Genomic DNA, 24,766 nt, shown 5'->3' with positions numbered 1-24,766 from the left:
TTCACCATTTTTTGAAGTGGAGAAACTTCATTTATATGTCATCAAAGTACAAGGCCATTTACAAAGCACTGTAAGAAGGGGGCAGCTATGGACACCATCTTTATAAACATTCTCAACATAACCAAATTGGCCTTTTCCAGCACTTTGGGTCTTTGCCTCACCAAAAGGTCTTCTTCCTCAACCTGCTTTTTTGTCTCAAATGCCTTGTATCAGTGCTTCTCAATCTTTAATGTGCATAGAAATATAGAAATCTTAATAAAATAAAGGTTCTGGGGGCACCTAGGTGGTTCAGTGGTTGAACATCTGCCTTCAGCTCAGGTCCTGGGGTCCTGGGATCGAGTCCTGCATCAGGCTCCCTGCAGGGAACCTGCTTGTCCCTCTGCCTATGTCTCTGCCTCACTCTATGTGTCTCTCATGAATGAATAAATAAAATATTTAAAATAAAATAAAATAAAATAAATAAAATAAATAAAATAAAATAAAATAAAATAAAATAAAATAAAATAAAAAGTTCTGATTACAAATGTCTGTGGTGGTGCTCAAGAATCTGCTTCTAACAAGCTCCCAGGTAATGATGATACTGAGGGGGATGGACCACATTTGGAGTAGTAAGACTTGTAGATATTGTTTCCATCAGTCTCATTTCCAAGTGTCTTCTCTATGTACCATCAGGATTCCTTTACTACTAAGGGGTAGTATGAAGTATTAGAAACAGTAAGGCCTCTGTAGCTCCCAGTCCCAGATTTTTATCAATCCTTCACTGTATGATCTTGAGCAAAGCCATTTCTCATTTCCCTGAAACTTAACTTTCTAAATCTGTAAAATGGGGCTCTTACCAATCATGCGGTGATGTTGTGAGGCCTGAGAGAATGACAAGGGTTTATGCAAAGTAGACTGCAGATTGAGAATCCTGGTTATAAAAAGATTCTGTGCTTGAGTTTCCTTAGAATTGAAAAATATGACATGAGCAGTGCATGGCAGCTGCATCATCATGTCTAATATGCTCAAAGATTGTTTCCATGAAAAAAAAAAACTGCAGCTGGATATATGCAACTGATGAATCACTAAATTCTACCCTGGAAACTTATAATACACTATATATTAACTAACTTGAATTTAAATATAACTTTAAAAAAGTGCAGATGGAGGCCATCAATACTGGACAGTCTGCATATTTTATTGAAAGTCACACGAATGGGCCCCAGGATATCTTTGTCTGATGTCACATATGTATTTCACATAGGCAGTCTTTCTAGCTTCTGTTAATGTCCTTGGTATCAAGTGCTTCATTTCCCTATGAAAATGAAGGCTTTTCTTCATCAAAAACACCCCTTCAAGGTATCTTGTTTGCTTCTATCTTGTTTGTATCTTTTAAATGTTCCTGAAGGGTTTTGGGCTTGCAGTGTGTCAAGGCCATTTGCTTGCAGCTACATTAAAACTAGTATCATTGATCTACATTCTTTTGAAAACATTTTTTTTCTGGTAACAGAGATACACTTTCCTCTACTACTTTATTCTAATTATTACATAATCAAGGAACATCTAGAAAAGGGATGGATACTTCCCTTTGAAAACCAGTTATTTTAGAAATACTAAAGTATTTCTATGTGGTGCTGTTTTGTTACTGAAGTTGGATGCTGAGTTTTATACTCCCACCCTGTGGCTAGACAACCTCTCCACCTTTTTTAAAGCAAAAACTTCAATAATATTTCTTATTCTAAATCATCTCTAACTTTTGTTATCACCACAGAAAACCTTGTAAGGATTTGACCCCAAGCATTAAGTACCAAAGAGGTACCAATACCTTTTTTCCCTTCTCAAACGGTATGTGTGGACGCCTTCAGTTTCTTGGACTGAAAATACACATACTACAACCTTGGTAATGTACGTAGACACATATGAGGATCTTTTTTTCTTTGAAAAATAGCTAAGCCAAAGACCTAGTAACTGCTAACTAAAAAAATAAACTCTTCATTTCACAAGGTAAAACTGAAGGATTCTTTTTAAAACATTACCAAATGGGTATATAGGTGAGGAGAAAGCTTAACTCAGAAATTTCTTCCAGTCCAGTTTTTGTTCCTCTCTAAACTAGACCTGCAACCTCTATTTCCCTTCAAATGTTTGCTTTTTAATATTTTATTAGAAAAAGTCAGAGTCATCCAGTTCCAGTAATGTACCCTCTGTGTGACTAAGGGAAAACAGCATGGGATAGAGTCAGAGAGGCCTAGATTCTAATCACAGTCCTGTTATTTACTTTATGTATGACCTTGAGCCAGTTACTTTAGCCTCCTGGGCCATAGTTCTTTTATCTGTAAAATGAAGGAATAGCATCTACCTGCATGATTGATGTAATGACAAAGATTATGTATATGAAGCACTTAGAACTTAATGCGTGCTTAGTAAGTGTTACCACTGTCAGTTCAAGGTTTACAATTCATCCATTGCCAGTTTCTCTAACCTGCTGGTCAAGGTAATTTCCTATAGTTGCACTCTTCAATAGTTCACCTATAGTTCACCTCATTCTCATAGCCTCTTCTAAATGACTATTCCATCCATCAAGCCTGGGACAAGTCAGTCTCATTCCATGACAATGTGCCTCACCATAGAAGCTTCTGCTCTTTAAATTAGAGTGCAAAGTAGTGGAGGGAGGGCACTAAATTTCATCTTGGGGCATTCTTTGGGTATACCCCAGGGCAGGGGCAGAGCTATCCAGCTACTGCTTCCTAGTCTCAGCCAGTTAGGTGGTCCCAACTTTCTAGGCCAGGCTTTTGATATATGGCCTGGAAAACACATAGCAATCTCATGGTCACATTTCTGGGACACCTATTTAACTGGACTGCAGTGGCTTTCTCTAGTTCTCAATAATCTTTCAATATTTGTAGTGGTGATTGTGGTACCCTCCCCCCCACCACCAAGAAAACAGGAGTGAAATGATGTTTCTACCATCTTCAAATGTACTGAAGTCCCATTGGCCACTGCTTCTGTGGCCAAAATCTACACATCCACTTGCTTTAGTTAGTTATCTAATGGGGCAGAGCAAGCAGAGAGGCCACAGCCCTAAGAACAGTGCTCAAGAAACACTTTCTGGGTGAGGCTGGCAGTCTCACAGCAATTTCCTTTTAGGGGTGGTGGTCGAGTAGAATGGTGGTCACTTGGCTCTCTTGTTCCTGGTTCTGATTAACTTGGCCTTTGATACTGGGTAGAACTGAGAGAGTTCTATGTTGCCACCTGGGCATGTCTTTATTGGAAATAGCATCAAGTTTCCACTCAATTACTTCCATAAAGGCTCTCAGTGTGTTAGCCTACATGATACTAATTCACCAATGAATCATGTTGAGTTCAGTCTTGAGAGTGGCTATCACCCTTCAGTAATACTGTTTCAAAGGCATCTCAGAGTTGGTTTGGGCATATCTGCATTCTCTCTCCCTTCCCCTTCCTCCATCTCCCTCTCCTTTCTTTTCGCATGTCTATGCTGCTCTGTCAGGTCCATAGTCAAGGTCTTGCTAGAAGGATCCAAGTAGGAAAGTTCTTTTTCTTATATGTGGCTACACTATAATGACACAGACCCTAAAGACAGGTTATGGCCCAAGCACCTGCATGGAAACACAAGCAGTGACACTTTCTCCAGCAGCTTCCCACCAACAAATAAGAATCAGAAATACCTACTTAGATTTCTGAATAACTATACCAGTTGTGCTTTAGACTGAGATTGCAAATGGAACACCAGCTTATATCTGAAAATTTTCCACTTGATGACAAATATGTGGAGCTCAAAAATAAGAGTAAAAGCCAAACATTCAAAATGATGACCACTAAAGCCATCAATCATAAGGCCCCTTGTTAGATAAGTGTTATATAATGGAAAGAAACTTGTATAAGAGCCCAGGGACCTAGGAACTTTTTGAGACATGGCTGATACCTTGCTCTGCCTCAGTTTATCCAATAATAAACTAGGAAGTTAGGCTAAGTAAGTTTGGAAGGCCCTTCCAATCAAATACTTTATGGGTTCTAAAGAGTCTTTTATCTTAAGTGCTGTGGTTCTTAACCTTTATTGGGTCACAGGCCCATTTGAAATTCAGTTGAATGTTATGGACCACCTCCCCAGAAAAGGCACAGTGTCATGGAATTCTGCATACCATTTCAGAAGCTTCATGGAGTTTCTGAATCCACAGACACTGGGTTAAGAGTTGCTTCTCAAAGAATTTAAAAGAGTTTATCTCCAGAAGGCAAACATAAAGCAACAGTGCCAGATGTCTGGCCTCAATCCATCTTAACAATTTTCCCAGTATTTGACCCAAAAATGGAACTTCTACAGGACAAATGCAGTCTGCCTTTTTAAAAGAACTGTTTTCAGCTTTTGTTTCTATCTTGATTGCTTAGAAATGAAGCTGTCAGGAAACAAAATAGAAGGAAAAATAATTCAAACAGACCTAGGCTTCAACATGCAAAATATTCTTTGCAGATTTGTCATACATGGTTGTATGCAAAAATAAAAAGGCTGCTTTCCTGAGTTCACATGAAGAAGTTGTGATTGGCATCACCCATGATGTCTGGCCCAATAGGAGCAGACAGGTTCTTGGCAATACTGCAGTGCCAGAGCTCCAACCTGGTACCAGAGTCATTATCCTCAGTAAGAGACATGTTAAGATTCTCCAATGTTTGGCAAACATTCCTACTCTTCTACTTCCAAGGCAAGCAATGGTCCCAATTCAAGTAGCTTTTACTTCAGGGTAAGATCTCTGATATCAGTCTTTAGTCTCAAATCTTTCAGAGTTGATGGTCTTTTGAGGAGACAGGAAATTCAGAATACAGTTGAAAACTAAGCTCCTTTCTTCAACTCAGGTCAGTAGATAGCTTGGTTTCTGCAGTCTGGCTTGAGGAAGTTCAGACATTCACAATCATATAGGAGCTCAAGATAGACCTTCTGAGGAAATGAAGACAGAATACATAAGAGAAATAAACCTGTGTCTAAGACATGTGCCCCTTATTTTATAGCATCCTAGAGCCTGAAGGTGCAGGGCCAGGAAGGAGCTGCTCTCTTCAGCACAAAATGTCTCAGCACAGAAAAGTTTGAAGACCCTTCCAGAACCTGTGAAGGGTCGCCTGAGGCCAAGGATTTTAAAACCTGAAAAGAAAAGAAGAGAGTAGGTAATTAGCTAGAACTAGTCAAGTACTTAACAGCCACTGAGCAGTAAGGCCTTTCTTGGTAGGTAGCTAATCATATAATTGGTAGCTAATCTTCTGAGTAATAGAGGCTAGCTAGGAAAAGGCCCTTACAACAACTCAGATTCCATGAAACAGGCCTAAGATTGTGCTATAATCAGGGCTAGAAACTGTGCATTTGACCTCAACTCTAAGCCCCCAAAAGACCTATGGAACTCTGAGGACTGGCAGTGATAAGAAGAAAAGGAAGGCTAGGGAACAAATGGAAAGCTCTTCTTCAGATACCAATCTCATTTACATTTATATTGGTCCATGTCATGCCAGCAATCTGATAGCCAAACAATTAGAACTCCTAGGTAGAGAAAAAAAAATTCCGTGATCTCTGTGGCTCCTGTGACCTTAGCAAGTTAACATCTCCTCTGAACCTCAGTTCCTTTATATGCTAAGTTAAAATACATATTATCCTCCTTAATCTGGCATTTGAAATGGAACAAATGAAATAACGGAAGTGAAAGTACTTTGCATTAAACAAATATAAAGGACTAAGGATAAAGGTTCAGGGGTAAGACTTGAATAGTGATTTGGTCTGCAGGTGTGAAGTCCCTACATGATACTGAAGTAGACTCATGGTACTTGTTATAACACCAAAAGAGAAGTTACCAATTTTCTTATAGACCCAAAGGATGTCAGAATTAGAAGGTTCCAAACTTTTAGTTTTACAGATTGGGAAATTGAGGCTAAGAGAACAAAATGTACTTGCCACAAATGTCACAGTCTAGGATTCTGAATGAACTTTATCCAAAGGCAACTTGTAAAACTACACTGTAATTTAGTTGGGGGAAAAAGAAAGAAAAGAGGAGGGAGACTTAAAAAAATAGGGAACCTCAGAATTGGAAGGCAGTAAGTTTAAGGGTCACATAATTATAGGCTACCCCTGGACCTACAAGATATTTTAATCCTCAAAAGCTCAGATCCCATAAAGAAGGCTTACATGTAATAAGATTCTGTAATCAGGAGTGGAGACTACATACCAGAGGCCTCAACTCTCATCTCCAGGAAGTCTGCCTTGAGAACTGTGGGTAAAGGAGGAAAAATATTTCACTAAGATTCTAGAAATCAGAACTGGAAAGGCAAAGCAAAGGTTTGGTGACCCTTTCAGGCCAGTGCCAAAGAGTCCACTTGAAAAATGGGAAGTGATTCCATCCAAGTGTTTCAAAATATCTAGATCTATGCTTATTAGTTGGGCTGCCTCTCTGGCAGATTTAGAAAGCCCAGTAACTGAGATACAAAGACGTCTCTCAGGTGTCCAAACAATCCTTTGAGTGTTAGACTATGGGAGGGTAGTGGAGCCCAGAGAAACTGGCCCAAAGACTATATTCTGTGATTATCTCTGATAGGGAGGAAAGGCAAGGTGGAAGGGCAAATACCATGCAAAACATCAATCATCCTTTGTCTAGAAGACCAAACCAGCTTTCTTCAACCTCTTGATTTAGTATACTAAGTTAGCCTTGTCTGGGAAGAGCTGGAGGGAAGGGACAATCCTAAAGAATGAAGCTCTAGTGTTGCCAGAACATCCCAGAAATTAGCTGGCTAGGGCTATTTGTGTACTACTGTTTTTCACTTCTTTCCTAAGTCTATTTACACATACTTCCTGAGATATCTTATTCCCATTCATGGTTTAAATCACCACCAAAAACTGAGAACCCACCAAAGGGCCACTATTCATGTTGTGGTAAATGTAAATGCCTCATGAAGTTGCACAGTGGCTGTAATCAACAGTTCACTACACTTAAATCTCTGTGGGTTTAACTGCAACTATTATTACAAGTTGCAGTTACCTACTAGACATTTCCTTTTTTATTAAGTTTTGTTTAAATTCTACTTAGAATAACATACTGTTAACATACTGTTAACAAGTGCCCTCCATATGTCAACCACATATTTACCCCATCCCTCACCCCCCTCTCTTCTGGTACATATGTGTTTGTTTTCTATAACTAAAAGCCTGTTTCTTGGTTTGTCTCTCCATTTTTTTCCTTTGCTTATTTGTTTTGTTTTATAAATTCTACTTAATTATAAATATATAACTTTTACATAAAATATATTTATATATCCTTTATGGATATATATAGCTATTATATAATTATACTAATATTATATTATATTATTATATTTATTATATATACCACCTCTTCTTTATCCATTCATAAGTCAAACACAGGCTGTTTCCATATTTTGGCTATTGTAGATAATGCTGCTATAAACATGAGGGTGCAAAGTTTGGGTAACCCTTTCAGGCTAATTCCTTTGAATCAGCATTTTCATATCCTTTCAGTAAACACCTAGTACTGGTATTTGCTGGATCATAGCAAGTTTCTATTTTTACCTTTTTAAGGAACCTCCATATTGTTTTCCAGCGTGTCTGCACCCAGTTTGCATTCCTACCAACAGTGTTCCCCTTTCTCCACATCTTCAACAACAACTGTTGTTTTTTTATGTTGTTATTTTAGCCATTTTGACATATGTGAGAGGATATCTCATTGTAGTTTTGGTTTCCATTTCCCTGATGATGAGTGATATTGAGCATCTTTTCAAGTGTCTATTGGCCATCTGGATGCCTCCTTTGGAAAAAAAATGACTATTCATGTCTTCTGCCCATTTTTAAACTGGATTATTTGTTTTTCGTGTTGAATTTTAGAGGTTCTTTATATACGTTGGATGCTAACCCTTAATTGGGTATGTCCTTTTTTGCCAGTATCTTCTCCCATTCTGTAGGTTGCTTTTAGTTTTGTTGATTGTTTCCTTCACCGTGCAGAGCTTTTTATCTTGATGAAGTCCCAAAATTCATATTTGCCTTTGTTTCCCTTGCCTCAGGAGACATTTCTAGTAAGTTACTATGGCTGATGTCAAAGGGGTTGCTGCTTGTAGTCTCCTCTAGAATTTTAATGGTTTCCTGTCTCATATTTAGGTCTTTTATCCATTTTGAATTTGTTTTTGTGTTTGGTGTAAGAAAGTGGTCTGGTTTCATTCTTTTGCATGTTGCTGTCCAGTTTTCCCAACACCTATTGTTGAGGAGACTGTCTTTTTCATATTGAATATCCTTTCCTGCTTTGTCAAAGATTAATTGACCATACAGTTGTGGGTTCATTTCTGGGGTTTCTATTCTATTCCATTGAGCTATGTGTCTATTTTTGTGCCAGTACCATACTATCTTCATCACTGCAGATTTGTAATATAACATGAAGTCCAGAATTGTGATGCCACCAGCTTTGGTTTCCTTTTTCAAGATTGCTTTGGTTATTTGGGGTCTTCTGAGGTTTAATACAAATTTCGGGATTGTTTATTCTCGCTCTGTGAAAAATGCTGTTGTTATTTTGATAGGGATTGCATTAAGTGTGTAGATTGCTTTGGGTAATATAGATTTTTCACAATATTTGTTCTTTCAATCCACAAGCATGGAACGTTTGCCAGTTCTTTGTGTCATCTTCAATTTCTTTCATCGCTATTTTTTAGTTTTCAGAGCACAGATCTTTTTCCTCTTTGGTTAGGTTTATTCCTAGGTATATAACAGGTTTGGGTGCAATTTTAAATGGGATTGATTCCTTGATTTTCTTTCAGCTGCTTCATTGTAGATGTATAGAAATGCAACAGATTTCTGTGCATTGATTTTGTTGCCTGCATCCTCACTGAATTCATGTATCAATTCTAGCAATTTTTTTGGTGGAGCCTTTTGAGTTTTCTGTATTAGAGTGTCATGTCATCCACAAAGAGGGAAAGTTTTGCTTCTTCCTTGCCAGTTTGGATGCCTTTTATTGTATGCTTCCTATGGCTCTGCCTTCCAGTGCTGTTACATAACAGTGGCAAGAGTGGACATCCCTGTCTTGTTTTTGACCATAGAGGAAAAGTTCACAGGTTTTCCCCATACATGATGATATTAGCTATGGGCTTTTCATATATGGCCTTTATTATGTTGAGGTATGTTAGAGAGTCCCTCTAACCCTGCGTTGTTGAGGGTTTTTATCATGAATGGATGTTGTACATTGTCACATGACTTTTTCTGCATCTATTGAAAGGATAATATGGTTTTCATCCTTTCTTTTATTAGTGTGATATATCATGTAGATTGATTGGCAAATATTGAACCACCCCTGCAGCCCAGGAACAGATCCCAGCCTATGGTGGTGAATGATTCTCTTACTGTACTGTTGGATTTGGCTTGCTAGTATTTTATTGAGAATTTTTGCATCCATGTTCATTGGGGATATTGGACTCTTGTTCTCTTTTTTAATGGAGTCTTTATCTGCTTTTGGTATTAGGGTAATACTGGCCTCATAGAATGAATTTACAAGGTTTCCTTCCATTTCTATTTTTTGGAATAGTTCGGGAAGAATAGGTATTAACTGTTCTTTAAATGTTTGAAGAATTCCCCTGTGAAGCCATCTGGCCCTGGACTTTGTGTGCTGGGAGAGTTTTGATTACTGATTCAATTTGTTTGCGGGTTATCCGTCTGTGGAAGTTCTATTTCTTCCTGTTTCAGTTTTGGTCATTTATAGGTTTCTAGGAATTTATATGTTTTTTCCAGTTTGTCTAATTTGGGGGCGTATAGATTTTCATAATATTCTAATTGTATTTCCGTGGCATTGGTTGTTATTTCTCCTTTCTCATTTGTGATTTTATGTATTTAGGTCTTTTTTCTTTTTGGTAAGTCTGGCTAGAGGTTTATCAATTTTCTTAATTTTTTCAAAGAATCAGCTCCTGCTTTCATTGATCTGTTTTTTGGGGTATTTTTTAGGTTCAGCATCATTTATTTCTGCTTTAGGCTTTATTATTTCCTTCCTCCTTCTGGGTTTAGGCTTTGTTTCTTTGTTTCTTTTCTTTTTTTTTTTTTTTAGACTTTGTTTCTTGGCTTCCTTTAGGTGGCTTTGTGTTTATGGTGAGGGATAGGGACGAAATGGCATCAGCCAGCTCCTTTGTTCCTGGAGAGGCATCTCCATGAACACTGTCTCTCAGAGACACACTCTGAGAAGACTAAACAGTCTTCCCTCTGTGTTCTGCAGATGTTCTTCAGATCACTTGTTTCATGCTGTCTGTCCCTCTTATTTGCCTGTCTTCTTTCCAGGAGCAGCACAGTGTCTCCAAGTCTCTATCCCAGACAAACTCCAGGCTTTAAGCCCTTGTACGTGTAAGAACTCAAGAAATTCAACCTCTCTCATTTTCCAAGCCAATGACTTTGGCAAAATGTTCTCCTTGTGCATTCCCTTGTGTGCTAGTCTCTCTCTTGCCTGATTCTGTGACCACAGCCCCCTCCCCTTCACAGCACCCATGATCCATTTCTCCATAAGCCCCCACTCCACATTTCCTACCTTCTTCAATGTGGCCTATTCTCTCCCTTTATTTGTGGAGTGTGTTCTAACAGTCTTCATGTCTATTTCTGGGGCATTTAGTATGGTTTTTAGTTATCTAATTAGATGTTCATTGGCTGAGGCAAGCCTAAGGTCCTCCTGCTCCACCATCATCTTCCTCTCAACTTCTACCGGGCATTTCTATATGGATATCCCACAGGGTCTTCAAAAACACTGTGTCCGGGCAGCCCCGGTGGTGCAGCGGTTTAGCGCTGCCTGCAACCCAGGGCGTGATCCTGGAGACCTTGGATCGAGTCCCACGTCAGGCTCTCTGCGTGGAGCCTGCTTCTCCCTCTGCCTGTATCTCTGCCTCTCTCTCTCTGTGTGTGTCTCTATGAATAAATAAATAAAATCTTAAAAAAAAAAACACTGTGTCCAAAATTGAGGAGAGTAACTTTCCCACAAAATCTGTTCTTCCATGATTAATTATTATCATTCACTTAATTTTCCACATTAGACTTTTTTACCTCTTAATCCTTCTCCAATGCTCCGTGTTTATATATATATATAAGATAGAGAGAGAGCACATGTGGTGGGGAGGGGGCAGAGGGAGAGGGAGATGCAGACTCCCAACTGAGCAGGGAGCCCAATGTGGGGCTCAATCCCAGGACCTTGAGATCATGACCTGAGCCAAAGGCAGATACTTAACCAACTGAGCCACCCAGGTGCCCATCTAATGCTTCATGTTTGAAAAGTCGGCCAGGGGATCCCTGGGTGGCGCAGCGGTTTGGCGCCTGCCTTTGGCCCAGGGCGCGATCCTGGAGACCCGGGATCAAATCCCACGTCAGGCTCCTGGTGCATGGAGCGTGTTTCTCCCTCTGCCTATGTCTCTGCCTCTCTCTCTCTCTCTCTCTCTCTCTCTCTCTCTATGTGACTATCATAAATAAATAAAATAAAAAAAAATTTAAAAAAAAAAAGAAAAGTCGGCCAGGTTTCATTGTATCTATTTCAAATCTGTCCTTCTATTCCATTTTACTGGCAATGCTGTAAGTTAGGGCCTAATTAACAGTTGCCATGATGATTAGTCTCCTAATTGGTTTCTCTGTTTCTAGCCTTTACTCTCCCATCTATCTTCCTCATTACTAAGAGAATGTTTTGTTGTTGTTGTTGTTTTACAACTGAGTCATCCCAGAATTTGCACTATCGTGTTTAAAAGTTCCATGATTCTCCATGTACTATAGTATAAAGACCAAGTTCCTTAGTATGTCATATAAGGTCTTTACAATCTGGCCACAATCTGTCTTTCCAGCTTCACCTCCAGGTAAGCTTTCCTCTTTTCACTCTGACATTGTAGCCAAAGTGGAACACTAATCACTTACTGAACCTGTCTTGTATCAGCTGTTCTTCCTTACTGAACCATCCTCCCCTCCCTTCTCTTCTTGATGGACCATTTCTTATTTTCATTTAGGTTTTAAATTTTTATTGGTTATGGAAGAGAGAAGAATGAGGATGTGAAGTAATTCAAATGTCAGGCTGCAGTTGGGTACAAATGGGAAGTAAAAAGGAGCAGAACAAAAGTTAAACAGATTATTATTTTTATCAGAGATGAGAGAAGAGCCTGTTAACAATGTCTATAGATGGTACTGATGTGGCAAGTCTGAGAATCTTGACCAGTAGCCAGCATGTAGACGTATCAATGTAAGTGGTGGTTATAAGGTGGGAGCCTAGACAGAAGTAGTGTTTTTTTCTATGTGGATACTAAGTGGGAGGAAGCTGTATGGCTTTATGTCTAATGATACACTGGAGGACAGGTGTATCCAATTCAGTCTTGCCCACATTCCTACCAAGATGGAATCTGGGGATAAGGAATAAGATTAAATCTAGGTAGGGGTAGTGGAAGGGGAAGTGGGCGGGGGGTCGGGGTGACTGGGTGATGGGCACTGAGGGGCGCACTTGGCGGGATGAGCACTGGGTGTTATGCTATATGTTGGCAAATTGAACTCCAATAAAAAATAAATAAATAAAATAAATAAAAGATTAAATGTAGGTTTCAGAGACCTGAACATAGGATAAGTAGAGTGGTGCTCTAGCCTGAAGTGCCTGGTTTGGCTACAGCCCCCTTATTTTGTGAGTTGGTCCAAGAATTCCCTGAGGAGTAGCTGACAAAACTAAGACAGCAATTACCAATCTTTCCATACTCTCAACATTATTTTGGCTATAGTTTCCCTATTATAAGTCAGCCTGCCTTAAAAATTCTATTGGACTTTGTTCATTCCTCTTATATATTCTCTCTCAATACCTTGGTTCCCTGCCTCAGGCTACAAATAAACTCCTCATGTTTTTGGTGTATTTCTACTTATTTTTAAGCCCCAACTTAGATATCACTTCCTCTAAAAAAGGTTTCCTTTAGATATACCTAGTCCACTCTGTTAGTTCTAGTTCATTCCATTTCCTTGGAACTTATTTCTCATATGGCTTAATCTAGGGAGGGAGGAAGGATCACTAGGACATAGGAAGTGACCCTGCTCACAGGTGGGTACTATATTAAGAGTCTTAAAGAGTCTCTCTTGTCTTTCTCTCATTATTTTTTCTCAAGAGGGACATTTGACTAAGCCTGTTTTAAAAACATCCTAAGCAAACACATTATTGTATTGTTAAGAGAAATCTGGGAGCTTGACTCATTTTATCTGTCATGGTCGAATAAATAGTAAATTATTGTCTAAGGAGAATTGGGCCTGTTCTAATGGCTGACTGCCAAACAGAACTAGGATGACTTGTTGTGCAGGGTCATGTCCGGGTGAGTTAAGTCTCACAGTTTTGACTAAATGATGTCTTTTACCCTAGCTCCACTGCTGGTAAAAGCACATTGTTCTTTTACCTGACCACCTATAAGAGTTATACTCTTATTACTCATCAGGAAACACAATTTCGAACTCCGTAAAAAGCAACATGGAACAAACTCACAAAAAAGTCCCTAGAGGCTAAACTACCATATTTTAGGTATTCTAGTCTAAAGAGTACCAAATGCTAAGCTTTGGATAATTTGTACCAATGTCTTAGAAGTTTTAAAAACAAACTATTTAGAAGGAAGAAAGGGAGGGAAGGAGGGAGGGAGGGAGTAAGTAAATAAAACAACAACAAAAAAATAGATTCCCAGGTCCCACTCTTGGAGATTCTGTTTTAGTGGATCTAGAGTGGAAGGCAAGAATCTGTTTGGTTTTTTATTCCCTCAGTTTTTCCCCAGCGATTTATGTTACGCCACTTAAATGTTTACCTATGCTTATTCTAAGGCTGTTTATGTTAAGAATGTTGCATTCTTTATATTCCTATCAGCTGCCCTTTTAGAATATAATAGAGTCTAAATAAGTAAACTAACAAAAAATAAGATCTACATTGAGTGTCATTTTTTTGCAATATTACTTAGCATGTGAGTACTATGTGTGTGTGTGTGAGAGAGAGAGAAGCAGAAGAGAGGAAGAGATAGAAAAACAGAATCAGAGACTCAAATATACAACAGATATGGAGACAGGCAAAGAAAGAAAAATGGGAGAGAGAGACAGAAAACGAGTAAAACAAACAGATAAGGAGACAGAGAGACAATGATAAAAGCAGATATATAAGTAGAAAAACACAAAGAGAGACAGAGACTGAGAATGACAAAGACACAGAGAAAGAAACAGTGTGAGAGAGACAAATAGAATAACAAAGACAGAAAAACACACATGTATAGAGACAAAAACAGGCAAGACACCAAGAGACAGAGAGACAGAAATAGGGGAGAAGAAGGAACAAAGACAGAGATGGAGTTGCAGAGAAACAGAAAAAGAATGTAAGAGAGCAACTGTGATGCTCATGATCCATTTATTAAAAAATAACTTGGTTTCTCTTCTGTCACCTATGTGCCTTACCTTCCTGTTTTTCGGGAAGCTGTTTCAAAGAACCTGGTTCTGGAAGCCACCCTGCAAAGAGAAGCCAATCAAATTCCATGAGTTGCTCTGGAAAACATATGAGAAACAATAGATAATGAAAAAGACAAAAAGTATAAACCACACAGGCCACCAATTGAAGGATCCACCATAGCTTGCAAAGGACCTGGGTTTGAGAAACTCAAGTATCAGAATGTGAAATGAACGTGCCCAGCTAGCTCAGTCGGTAGAGCATGAGAATGTGAAATGACTCCGAGGCAATAGCACCCCCAACGCTGTGCCTAGGGCACAGATTCAGAATGGTCTAAGCATGTTGTTTGTTCAGGCTATTCTTGTGAGAAATAAGTGAAACAAATCCTTGGCTTCAATGTATAAATTTTTGACATTTTCATAAGTACACATAGCTACTTAATCGACATGGTAAAGGCTTTTTCTTATTTCCCCCATTTAACAATTATGGAAAACAAGAGATGTAAGAAAAAGGAATACTAGGAGGCAGTATATGAAAGGAGTCCCAAACACTGGCTGAAGAGAAACCACTCAGGCTAGTTGTGATCATACAAGGCTGGTTCTTGATAGCTGCTGTAGCCCCACTTTAGTCACTCTATACCTGGTTCCTTGGCTTCCAGCCCCACCTCAGCAAAACCTACTTACCCTGCAAGAGGCTCTATGGAGAATCTGAGTCATTTTGGAAGATTAAAAAAAAATCATACCATTGATTTAAAAAAAAAAAAAGCCTGAAGGCATAAGTACAATGAACAAATCTGTCCATGAAATTTCTTTAGGGGCACTTGGGTGGCTCAGTGGCTGAGCGTCTGCCTTCAGCTCAGGTTGTGATCCCGGGGTCCTGGGATCAAGCCTCGCATCGGCTTCCCTGTGGGAGCCTGCTTTTCCCTCTGCCTGTGTCTCTGCCTCTCTGTGTCTCTCTTGAATAAATAAATAAAGTCTTTTAAAAAAAGAAATTTCTTTAAAATCCAGTAGCAATAATAAGAAAATATGACAAATTTCCAGAGCCAAGGAAGCATGAAAACAGAAGGTAATCTTATTACCTTACAGAGATCAGAGCAGTGTTAGTGGAATCTCTCAGCCTTTAGTGCTGACTGAAACACTCCAAACAGAGCTTGTCTGTGACATTTCCCTGGACTATGAAGTGAATGATACCCTGGGGTTGTGCACTGTATACCCTTCACAACTATTATGGTGATCCTAAAAGAACTCCTGGTGGTCTAAGATGAACCTTAGGCCAAGGTTGAGGAACAACTCTACTTACACAGATGATGGGATTTCCCCTGCATTGCTAACCACAATATCTGGCTTTGGTTCTTGCTTTTGAGGAGTAGATGCCCGGCATGGAGGGTCTGGAGGTCTCACTGGGGGACGGATGATGGTCGGCTTTTCTCCTGGAGGTCGCGCTTTGCTGAAACTGTCAGAGTCTCCTGAAGGAGAAAACAACACCAAAAAGTTGAATGGTTAGCAAAATGGAACACTATTCATGAACAGACACCCAATATTGGAGTTATCTGGGTTACCTCCCTTAGCCCCCACTTATTTTTGGTCACTAACAACTCTGAATTTCTTTTCCATTTTTTAAAATTTTTCTATCAGCTTAATCCTTCAGAAACTCTATGTTTGAAGCCCAGCTCTAGAATTTCTATGTGTGTGAACCAGGGTATGTCATATCAATTTGCTGTCTTAGTTATTTCATCTATATAATGAAGACCAATAATACATTATCCTACAGAGATATTAAAATTTTAATTAGGAGGATGCCTGGGTGGCGCAGTGGTTGGGCGTCTGCCTTGGGCTCAGGGCGTGATCCTAAGTTCTGGGATAGAGTCCTCCATCAGGCTCCCTGCAGGGGGCCTGCTTCTCCCTCTGCCTATGTCTCTGCCTCTTTTTGTGTGTCTCTCCTGAATAAATAAATAAAATCTTTAAAAAAATTAATTAGGTACTAACATGTTTAGTACAAGCTTGGCACGTAGTTGGTCAATATCTGATGATGAATTGGAATTCGTTAAATTCAGAGTTACCAAAACTCAGCCCCTTTTGACTTACACCTTGACTATCACAGAAGTCCCCTAACTTGCCTCCCTGTCTCTATGTCTCTGGTTTCCAGGTCAGTCAGTACAAAACAAATATATATAATTCTTTATGAAATGGTTTTGGCAGGAGTTTATGACATGATGCACTTACACATTTCTGGTAGTACTGTACACTGGACTTATTCTACCTACATAACCATAAAGAAATCTGAAAGAATGTTGATGAAATACGAAATCATATATATGAGATAGGTCATATTTGTTGATCTAGTGGATCCATTTTGGGGAACAGGCCAAAGGGAATTAACCACTGAAAAACAGGAAAAACAATTGGCACAAAAACATGCTTTTTAATAGCAGAAATTTGGACCCAACTACAAAGACTAAGCAGACCAATTTTTATAAGTACTTAATCAATACATATTACACATGAACTAATAAGAATTTGGGCCAGGTCAAAAAAATATGTGCATTTAAAATAATATTAAGTGGGGGATCCCTGGGTGGCTCAGCGGTTTGGCGCCTGCCTTTGGCCCAGGGCGCAATCCTGGAGTCCCGGGATCGAGTCCCACGTCGGGCTCCCAGCGTGGAGCCTGCTTCTCCCTCCTCCTGTGTCTCTGCCTCTCTCTCTCTCTCTGTCTATGATAAATAAATAAATAAATATTTTAAAAAATAAAATAAAATAATATTAAGTGGAAAAAGTCCAGAAAAAGTACTCATGGCCTGATTAACACTATATGGACGTAGGCATATGTGCAACTATGCAAGCAGTGGGAGCAAGGCGGTGGTGGGGTAGGAGGACTCCAGGTTCATCTCGCCCCTCAAACACAGCTGGATAATTACCAAGTAATTCTAAATACTCCAGAAATTAATATGAAGACTGACAGAACAAACTCCACAACTACAGGGAGTGGAGAAGAAGCCACATCAAAGAAGGTAGGAAGTATGAACACACCGTTTGGGGGAGAAACAGATCATGAGTGCTGCAGAAGGGAGGGAGCCATGGTCATGGGAGAAAGGCAAGAGAGAGAGGAGCATATGGGGGAATGCACCCCCATAGCCATTAGCTGGGAAAATGAGAATGGCTAATTTTCATGAGTTCTTGCAACCAGGGATTGGGGTGGGGTGGGGTATGTGTGTTAAAGACTGCTATTTTTTTTAAAGTTTTTTTAAAAAGATTTATTTATTTATTTATTTATTTATTTATTTATTTATTTATTTATTTATTTATGATAGGCATAGAGAGAGAGAATGGCAGAGACACAGGCAGAGAGAGAAGCAGGCTCCATGCAGGGAGCCCGACGTGGGACTCGATCCAGGGACTCCAGGATCGCACCCTGGGCCAAAGGCAGGCGCCAAACCGCTGAGCCACCCAGGGATCCCCCAAGACTGCTATTTTAAAGGCTGGCAAGCTTGGCTGTGATAGAGCCCTGCGGGAGATGTCCTACTCCTAGAGAGGGGGCAGGCAAGCAACCAAGGGGCAGACAGCATAAAAATAGTTATCTGAAGAACAACTGGGGCACACAGAGGGGAGATTATTCACTCTTCCTGGAGCACCTCCCTGAGAGGCAGAGTTCAGGGATACACCTCTTTGGAGACAAAGGAGTTGGTTGGCACCATTTTCCTTCCCTACCTCTCAGCACAAATACAGAGCCATCTGCAGAGGGGCAGCTCTGCCCTTACACTGGCTGCCTAACTTGCTTATACCAAGTCCCACACTCTTGTGCTCTGGCGCAACTGTTTTTCTCTGTCAAGCTCACCTCAATCCCAGCATGGTGCACTTTCCCAAGAAGACCAGCACAGGGCCCTGCCCACACCACATTCCTAACCCTAGAATTTTAACAGTCAGCAGGCTTGAAGTAATGCTCGCTAGGTGTTAAAAGCAACTGATGAATCACTAAATTCTACCACTGAAACTAATAATACAGAATATGTTAATTAAATCAAATTTAAATAAAAAAATTAACAAACAAATAATCACATAATGAACTTTTATCTTTAATCTGGAAGATGTGTGATATAAGTCAATCGGAGAAGGACAAACATTATATGGTCTCATTCATTTGGGGAGTATAAAAAATAGTGAAAGGGAATAAAGGGGAAAGGAGAGAAAACTAGTGGGAAATATCAGAGAGGGAGACAGAACATGAGAGACTCCTAACTCTGGGAAACGAACTAGGGGTGGTGGAAGGGGAGGTGGGCAGGGGGTGGAGGTGACTGGGTGATGGGCACTGAGGGGTCACTTGATGGGATGAGCACTGGGTGTTATGCTATATGTTGGCAAATTGAGCACCAATAAAAAATAAATTTATAAAAAAATTGGAAAATGCATTTGTGGTTAATATTTTGAAAAATTTGGGCAGCCCGGGTGGCTCAGCAGTTTGGCGCCGCCTTCAGCCCAGGGCCTGATCCTGGAGACCTGGAATTGAGTCCCTGCTTCTCCCTCTGCCTCTCTCTTTCTCTCTGCTCTCTGTGTGTCTCATGAATAAATAAATAAAATCTTAAAAAAATATTTTGAAAAATTAACTATACTACCCTTTGTGATTTGCCAAAATGATGGAGGGACCTGCTGGCATTTGAAATGATAGATCAATAATGCTGGACACTCCAGACAAGGAAGAACTATCTCACCAACTTATGTTTCGTGATGAGTACATTGTCATGGCAGTTATACATACATTGAACATAATACTGTAGTATTGTGCATAGATCATTTTTTCCCAAATTTTCATTAATGTTATTACATACAAAATTTATCTAGAAATGAAGAAGCCAATGGCTTCCCATATAGATGTCTTCAGAAAAATCTGTGTAAATGATCTGAATTTAAGAAACTAGAGAAACCCAAATATGGAAGCAGAGTTTACTTATAAAAAAGAAAAACAACCACTTTTCTCCCGGCACTGTTCTGGGTGTGCTAGAGGGTGTAAAAATGAATAAAATATGACTCTTGCTCTTAAAAAAATAAAGTCAGTAGGCTTTCTGAGAGAGAGCCCAGAGGGCACTGTGCTGCTCCTGAAGAGAAGGCAGTATGACAGTAAGCAAGATAAGTCAGAGAAAGTCAAATACCATGATTTCTTTAATATGTGGCATTTAGGAAACAAAACAAATAATCACAGGAGTAAAAAACTGAGTTGCACACCAAGAAACACTCTTTTTTAAAATTAAAATTCAATTAGCCAACATATAGTACATCATTAGTTTCAGATATAGTGTTCAAAATTTATCAGTTGTGTATAACATCCAGTGCTCATCACATCACGTGCCCTCCTTGATTCCCATCACCCAGTTACCCCATCCCCTAACCCACTTCTCTTCCAGCAACCCTCAGTTGGTTTCCCAGGGTTAAGAGTCTCTCATAGTTTGTTTCCCTCTCTGATTTCTTTCATTCAGTTTTCCCTCCCTTTTCCTATGATCCATTGTTCTGTTTCTTATATTCCACATATGAGTGAAACCATATAATTATCTTTCTCTGATTGATTTATTTAACTCAATCAAATACCCTCCAGTTCCATCCACGTTGATGTAAACGATAAGTATTCATCCTTTCTGATAGCTCAGTAATATTCCATTGTATATACACACTACATCTTTTATCCTTTCATCTGTTGATGGACATCTCAACTCTTTCCACAGTTTTGCTATTGTGGACATTGCTGCTATGAACATTGGGGTGCAGGTCCCCTTTGTTTTACTACATTTGTATTTTTAGGGTATACCTAGTTGAACAATTGCTGGGTTGTAGGGTTGCTCTATTTTTAGCTTCTTGAGAACCCTCCATACTAAAGAAACAGACAATTATAGAGAACAAACTGATGGTTACCAGCAGGGAGGTGGAGGGGGATGAGTAAATAGGTGATGGGGATTAAGGAGTGCACTTGCGATGAGCACAGGATATAGTATGTAAGTGTTGGATTGGTAAATTCTACACCTGAAACTAATACTACACTGTATATTAACTAACTAGAATTTAGACAAAAACAAAAAAATATAGAGAAATATGATGTCAGTAGATTTTTATATTTCTTGATTTTTTGTTTAGTATGTCTTGTCTTTATATTTTCAAGTTTTCTTCTATAAAATTTTAAGGTAAATATAAAAAATATTAACTTTAATCCATGTATACTGTTACAAGGTTTACCCTAAGTATTTAGACACTGTTTTTCTTAAAGATTTTCTCAGTAACTATAAAATGTGTAGGATAAAGGTCAAATTTCTTTTTTTTTAAAGATTTTATTTATTTATTCATGAGAGACACACACAGCAAGAGAGAGAGGCAGAGACACAGGCAGAGGGAGAAGCAGGCTCCATGCAGGGAGCCCGACGCGGGACTCAATCCCAGGTCTCCAGGATTACGCCCCGGGCCGAAGGCAGCACTAAACTGCTGAGCCACCCGGGATGCCCAAAGGTCAAATTTCTTAATATAAATTCAAGGCTCTCTAGAAGCCGCTCCCAAATTATAATCACAGGCAGCAAATCTGGACTTTGCTTCCAGTTTACTCTAGTCAAACTAGTCTCCTAGTTTCCCTATCAAAGCACGTCCTTGATTCTTACTTTTAGGTCAGTATGTTATAGTGGAGAGTACCAAAAGTTTGGAGTTTAGTAGGTGTGATTTTGAGGCCTTTTTCTGCTACTTCCAAGGATGGGACTCTGGGCAGTTATTTCTCCTTTTTGACCATTGATGTCTTCATCTGAAAAGCGGCTATAATAACCTCTCCCCACTAGGTGATTATAAGGACTAAATTAATCTATTGAGAGTGCCTAGCATACAGAGTGAGTAAGTGTTAGACTGTTTTGCTTCCTGCGTGATATATGCCCCAGTTCTCATGTCTTATCTGTACTATAACTATCCCTCAAAAGAGCTCAGATTTCACCCTTCTGAACAGTTCAGTTGGTATTGGTGATTTCCATCCCTATAAACACTCATGAAGTACTCATATATTGCCTTATCGATTTTTTAAATTCCCCCAGCTAACCAGCCATTCTGGTGAGGGAGACAGATGTGAAAAGAGATAATGATAATACAGTGTGGGGATCCCTGGGTGGCTCAGCGGTTGAGCATCTGCCTTCAGCCCACGGCGTGATCCTGGAATCCTGGGATCGAGTCCCACATCAGGCTCCCTGCGTGGAGCCTGCTTCTCCCTCTGCCTATGTCTCTACCTCTCTGTGTGTCTCTCATGAATAAATAAATAAAATCTTTAAAAAAATAATACAGTGTGATTGGTGTTCTAATGGAGGAATTGTGTATACACATACAAATTCTGTCTCCCCATTTAGATTGTATCTTGGATTTCTGAATATGCCATTCTCCTTAGCACCAGGCTGGGTGCACAGAATTGCAGCTAAGAAATGACCAAAATTATAATAGTTTTTCTATCACACTTTGTATCATCCAAAGCACTCTTCCAGATAACTATTTGATATTCACAATAAGCTTGGGAGGGGAAAAAGTGATGGGTCTTATCTTCTTCATTTCATAGAAAATAAAACTGAGGTTCAGAAAAATGAACTAATTCATTCTCAGTCACATAGGTAAGAGATAGAGTGAGGATTGAAACCCCTATCTCTTGTTTCTGCACCCACTGTTTTTCCTAGTGCTTGATGTATTGTTATTATTAGTCATATAACAATTATAAATAGTAAAAATAATAGTAATGGTAATAAAATAACTGTAAAACTTTTGGCTGTCTTTTATTGAACACCTGTTCTGTTCTAGACACTGGAATACTATACTCAGTATTTTATGCATATATTCTCATTTAACATGGGTCATAACATTCCAAGGTAGGAAGTATTATTACTATTCTACAGTTGTGAAAACAGAGACACAGAGATAAGAAGTAACCTCATAGGTAATTGGCAATAGATTCAGATGCATCTGATTTTTGAAGTCCATGTGGTCCCAAATACCAGTGGTCTTCAATCCTGACTATACATTGGGAACATTAAAATCAATATTGAGGGACGCCTGGGTGGCTCAGTGATTTAGTGCCTGCCTTCGGCTCAGGAGTGATCCTGGAGTCCCGGGATCAAGTACCATGTCAGGCTCCCTGCATGGAGCCTGCTTCTCCCTCTGCCTGTGTCTCTGCCTCTCTTGCTCTCTCTCTCTCTCTCTCATGAATAAATAAATAAAAATATTTTTAAAAATAAAAATAAAATCAACATTGAGTGGGAAAAATTAGAGAGGGTGACAGAACATGAGGGACTCCTAACTCTGGGAAATGAACAAGGGGTAATGGAAGGGGAGACAGGCGGGGGGATGGGATGACTAGGTGACAGGCACTGAGGGGGGGCACATGACGGGATGAGCACCAGCTGTTATACTATATGTTGGCAAATCTAACTCCAATAAAAAATATACAAAAAATAAAAAATAAAATCCTAAAAAAAAAACCATATAGTATCTGGATCCTATCCCCAGAGAACCTAATTTAATTGATTGGGTTAGGACTTGGGTATGGATATTTTTAAAAGCTCCCCAGGTGGGAAGCCTGGGTGGTGCAGTTCGTTGAGCATACAACGCTTGGTTTTAGCTCAGATCTTGATCTCAGGTTTGTGAGATCGAGCCCCAAGTTGGGCTCTGTGCTGGGCATAGTCTGCTTGAATTTCTCTCTTCCTCTCCCTCTGCCCCTCCCCCCATGCTTCCTTTCTCTAAAATAAATAAATAAGTAGATAGATAGATAAATAAGTAAATAAATAAATAAATCTTTTAAAAAAAATCCCAAAATAGTTCCCAGATGATGTTATGTGTAGCCAGAGTTAGGAACCACTAGGCCAACATGATGCTAACTTGGTCACTGCAGATCAAAATGACCAGAGCTGATAATGCTGGATAGTGGAGGGGGTATTGGAAAGGAAGTATATGCTGTAGTCAGGGCTTAGAAAAGACCTCTACCCAAACCTGTATCCATTTTAGGGTGATTGGTTTTCTTTATGAGAGAACCAGATGATGCCCCCTAAAATATGAATCCCATTTCTTTCCAACTTAAAGCCATATCCAAATGGACACCAACCCAAGGCCTTGGAAAACAAACATCCTTAGCCTTGTATCCTCTCAGACTCTTTATTGATGATTCATTACAAGTCAAACTTTGAAGTCACAGCAAAGGGATTTATTGGTTGAAAGGTCCCAGTGTTGTTCTCTCTTATCTCTAATTTGCCACAGTAAAACTACAATGTCAAACTGAGGAGGTAGAGATGGAAGAGAACTATAACTGGGAGTCAAGAGACCTAGATTCCAGTCTTAATACTAAAACTAACTTGCTGTGTGACCTTGACAAGATCACTTCAATTCCTGTGCAATGTGGACTTGAACTGATTTATAGATCAATAGTTCCATGATATAAGTCTATAGACCTATATCTCTCCCTCCTGACTTTTAAATGCTGCTTTTTGAGTGCTCCAGAAGCCAGTTCTGCTCATGTACTTAACCAGGTTGAAAAAAATCTCTTGATAGATTTAGATTTTGATTCCATGGTTCCCTGTTATCTGCAGAATAAACTCAAGCATTTTTAACATTCAGGTCACTATCCTCTTCCACTTGGTTTCAACTGATCTTTCTCATCTACCTTTCCACAATTTCTCTTCACATATTCTACTGGCAACATAAACAGTATTATTTGTTGTTCCTAGACATATCTCACAATTGATCATATTTTCCCCAGATTCCCTTTACCCTATTCCTACATGCCTAAATTTACATCATTTACCAAGATTCAGCTTAAGTGTGTCAAGCTTCAGATGCTCCCAATTCTTTTATTAGACTCCTAAGGCACTAATCATCTTATACTTTGAATAAGGGCTCTTTGTTTTGGTGGCTCTATGTTCCCTATTAGAATGGGAGCAACTTAATAGCAAGATCAAGGTGGGATTCATTTTTGTATTCACTAAAAGCCTAAGTAAATTACTTTGCACAAAACTGGTATTCAATAAATATTAATTAAGTAAAGAAAAATGTAGTTCAGTACATTAGAAGGACACCATAAAGAGATTTTCTTTTTTAAGTTCCCAGTTGTGATATCTTTGACACATACACAAACATGATATGGCCAAATTTCAGGACTATTCCGAAACCTAAATTAAAAGGTTTTCAATAGGCTGAGTGTTTCTCGAGGCCTTTTGTGCTCAATCTTCTGCTTTCACAAGTGATGTGAGATAGTTTTGTCCTCTAGGGGCTTAAAACAGAGTTGGACATTGAAGTTATACATATGGGAAATAAATGTGAATACTGTAACTCAGCATCCATATTAAGGGGTCAAACTCGAATGTCAAAATAAACGAGGTAATGTAGAGT

The 24,766-nt window shown here is 39.3% G+C and overlaps 1 protein-coding gene across 7 annotated transcripts in view; it reads right to left on the bottom strand.

Annotated features, from left to right (window-relative positions):
- The window catches only part of OPHN1 (oligophrenin 1), a 587,085-nt gene that overhangs the window by 62,351 nt on the left and 499,968 nt on the right, over positions 1 to 24,766 (bottom strand). For 3 of the 7 annotated variants that reach the window (XM_077888989.1, XM_077888990.1, XM_077888995.1), the window contains 2 exons: positions 15,702 to 15,867; positions 14,414 to 14,464 (listed from right to left, as the gene is read on the bottom strand). In XM_077888989.1, the coding sequence (XP_077745115.1) occupies positions 14,414 to 14,464; positions 15,702 to 15,867 (217 nt within the window). Of the gene's footprint in view, positions 1 to 1,156; positions 5,126 to 6,154; positions 6,237 to 14,400; positions 14,465 to 15,701; positions 15,868 to 24,766 lie in introns of those variants that run through there. The other 4 variants (XM_077888992.1, XM_077888991.1, XM_077888993.1 and 1 more) reach the window with 4 other exon arrangements.

This window comes from Canis aureus, chromosome X, assembly GCF_053574225.1.
Source record: "Canis aureus isolate CA01 chromosome X, VMU_Caureus_v.1.0, whole genome shotgun sequence".
NCBI lineage: Eukaryota > Metazoa > Chordata > Mammalia > Carnivora > Canidae > Canis > Canis aureus.
This window is presented reverse-complemented; position numbering and strand designations above follow the sequence as displayed.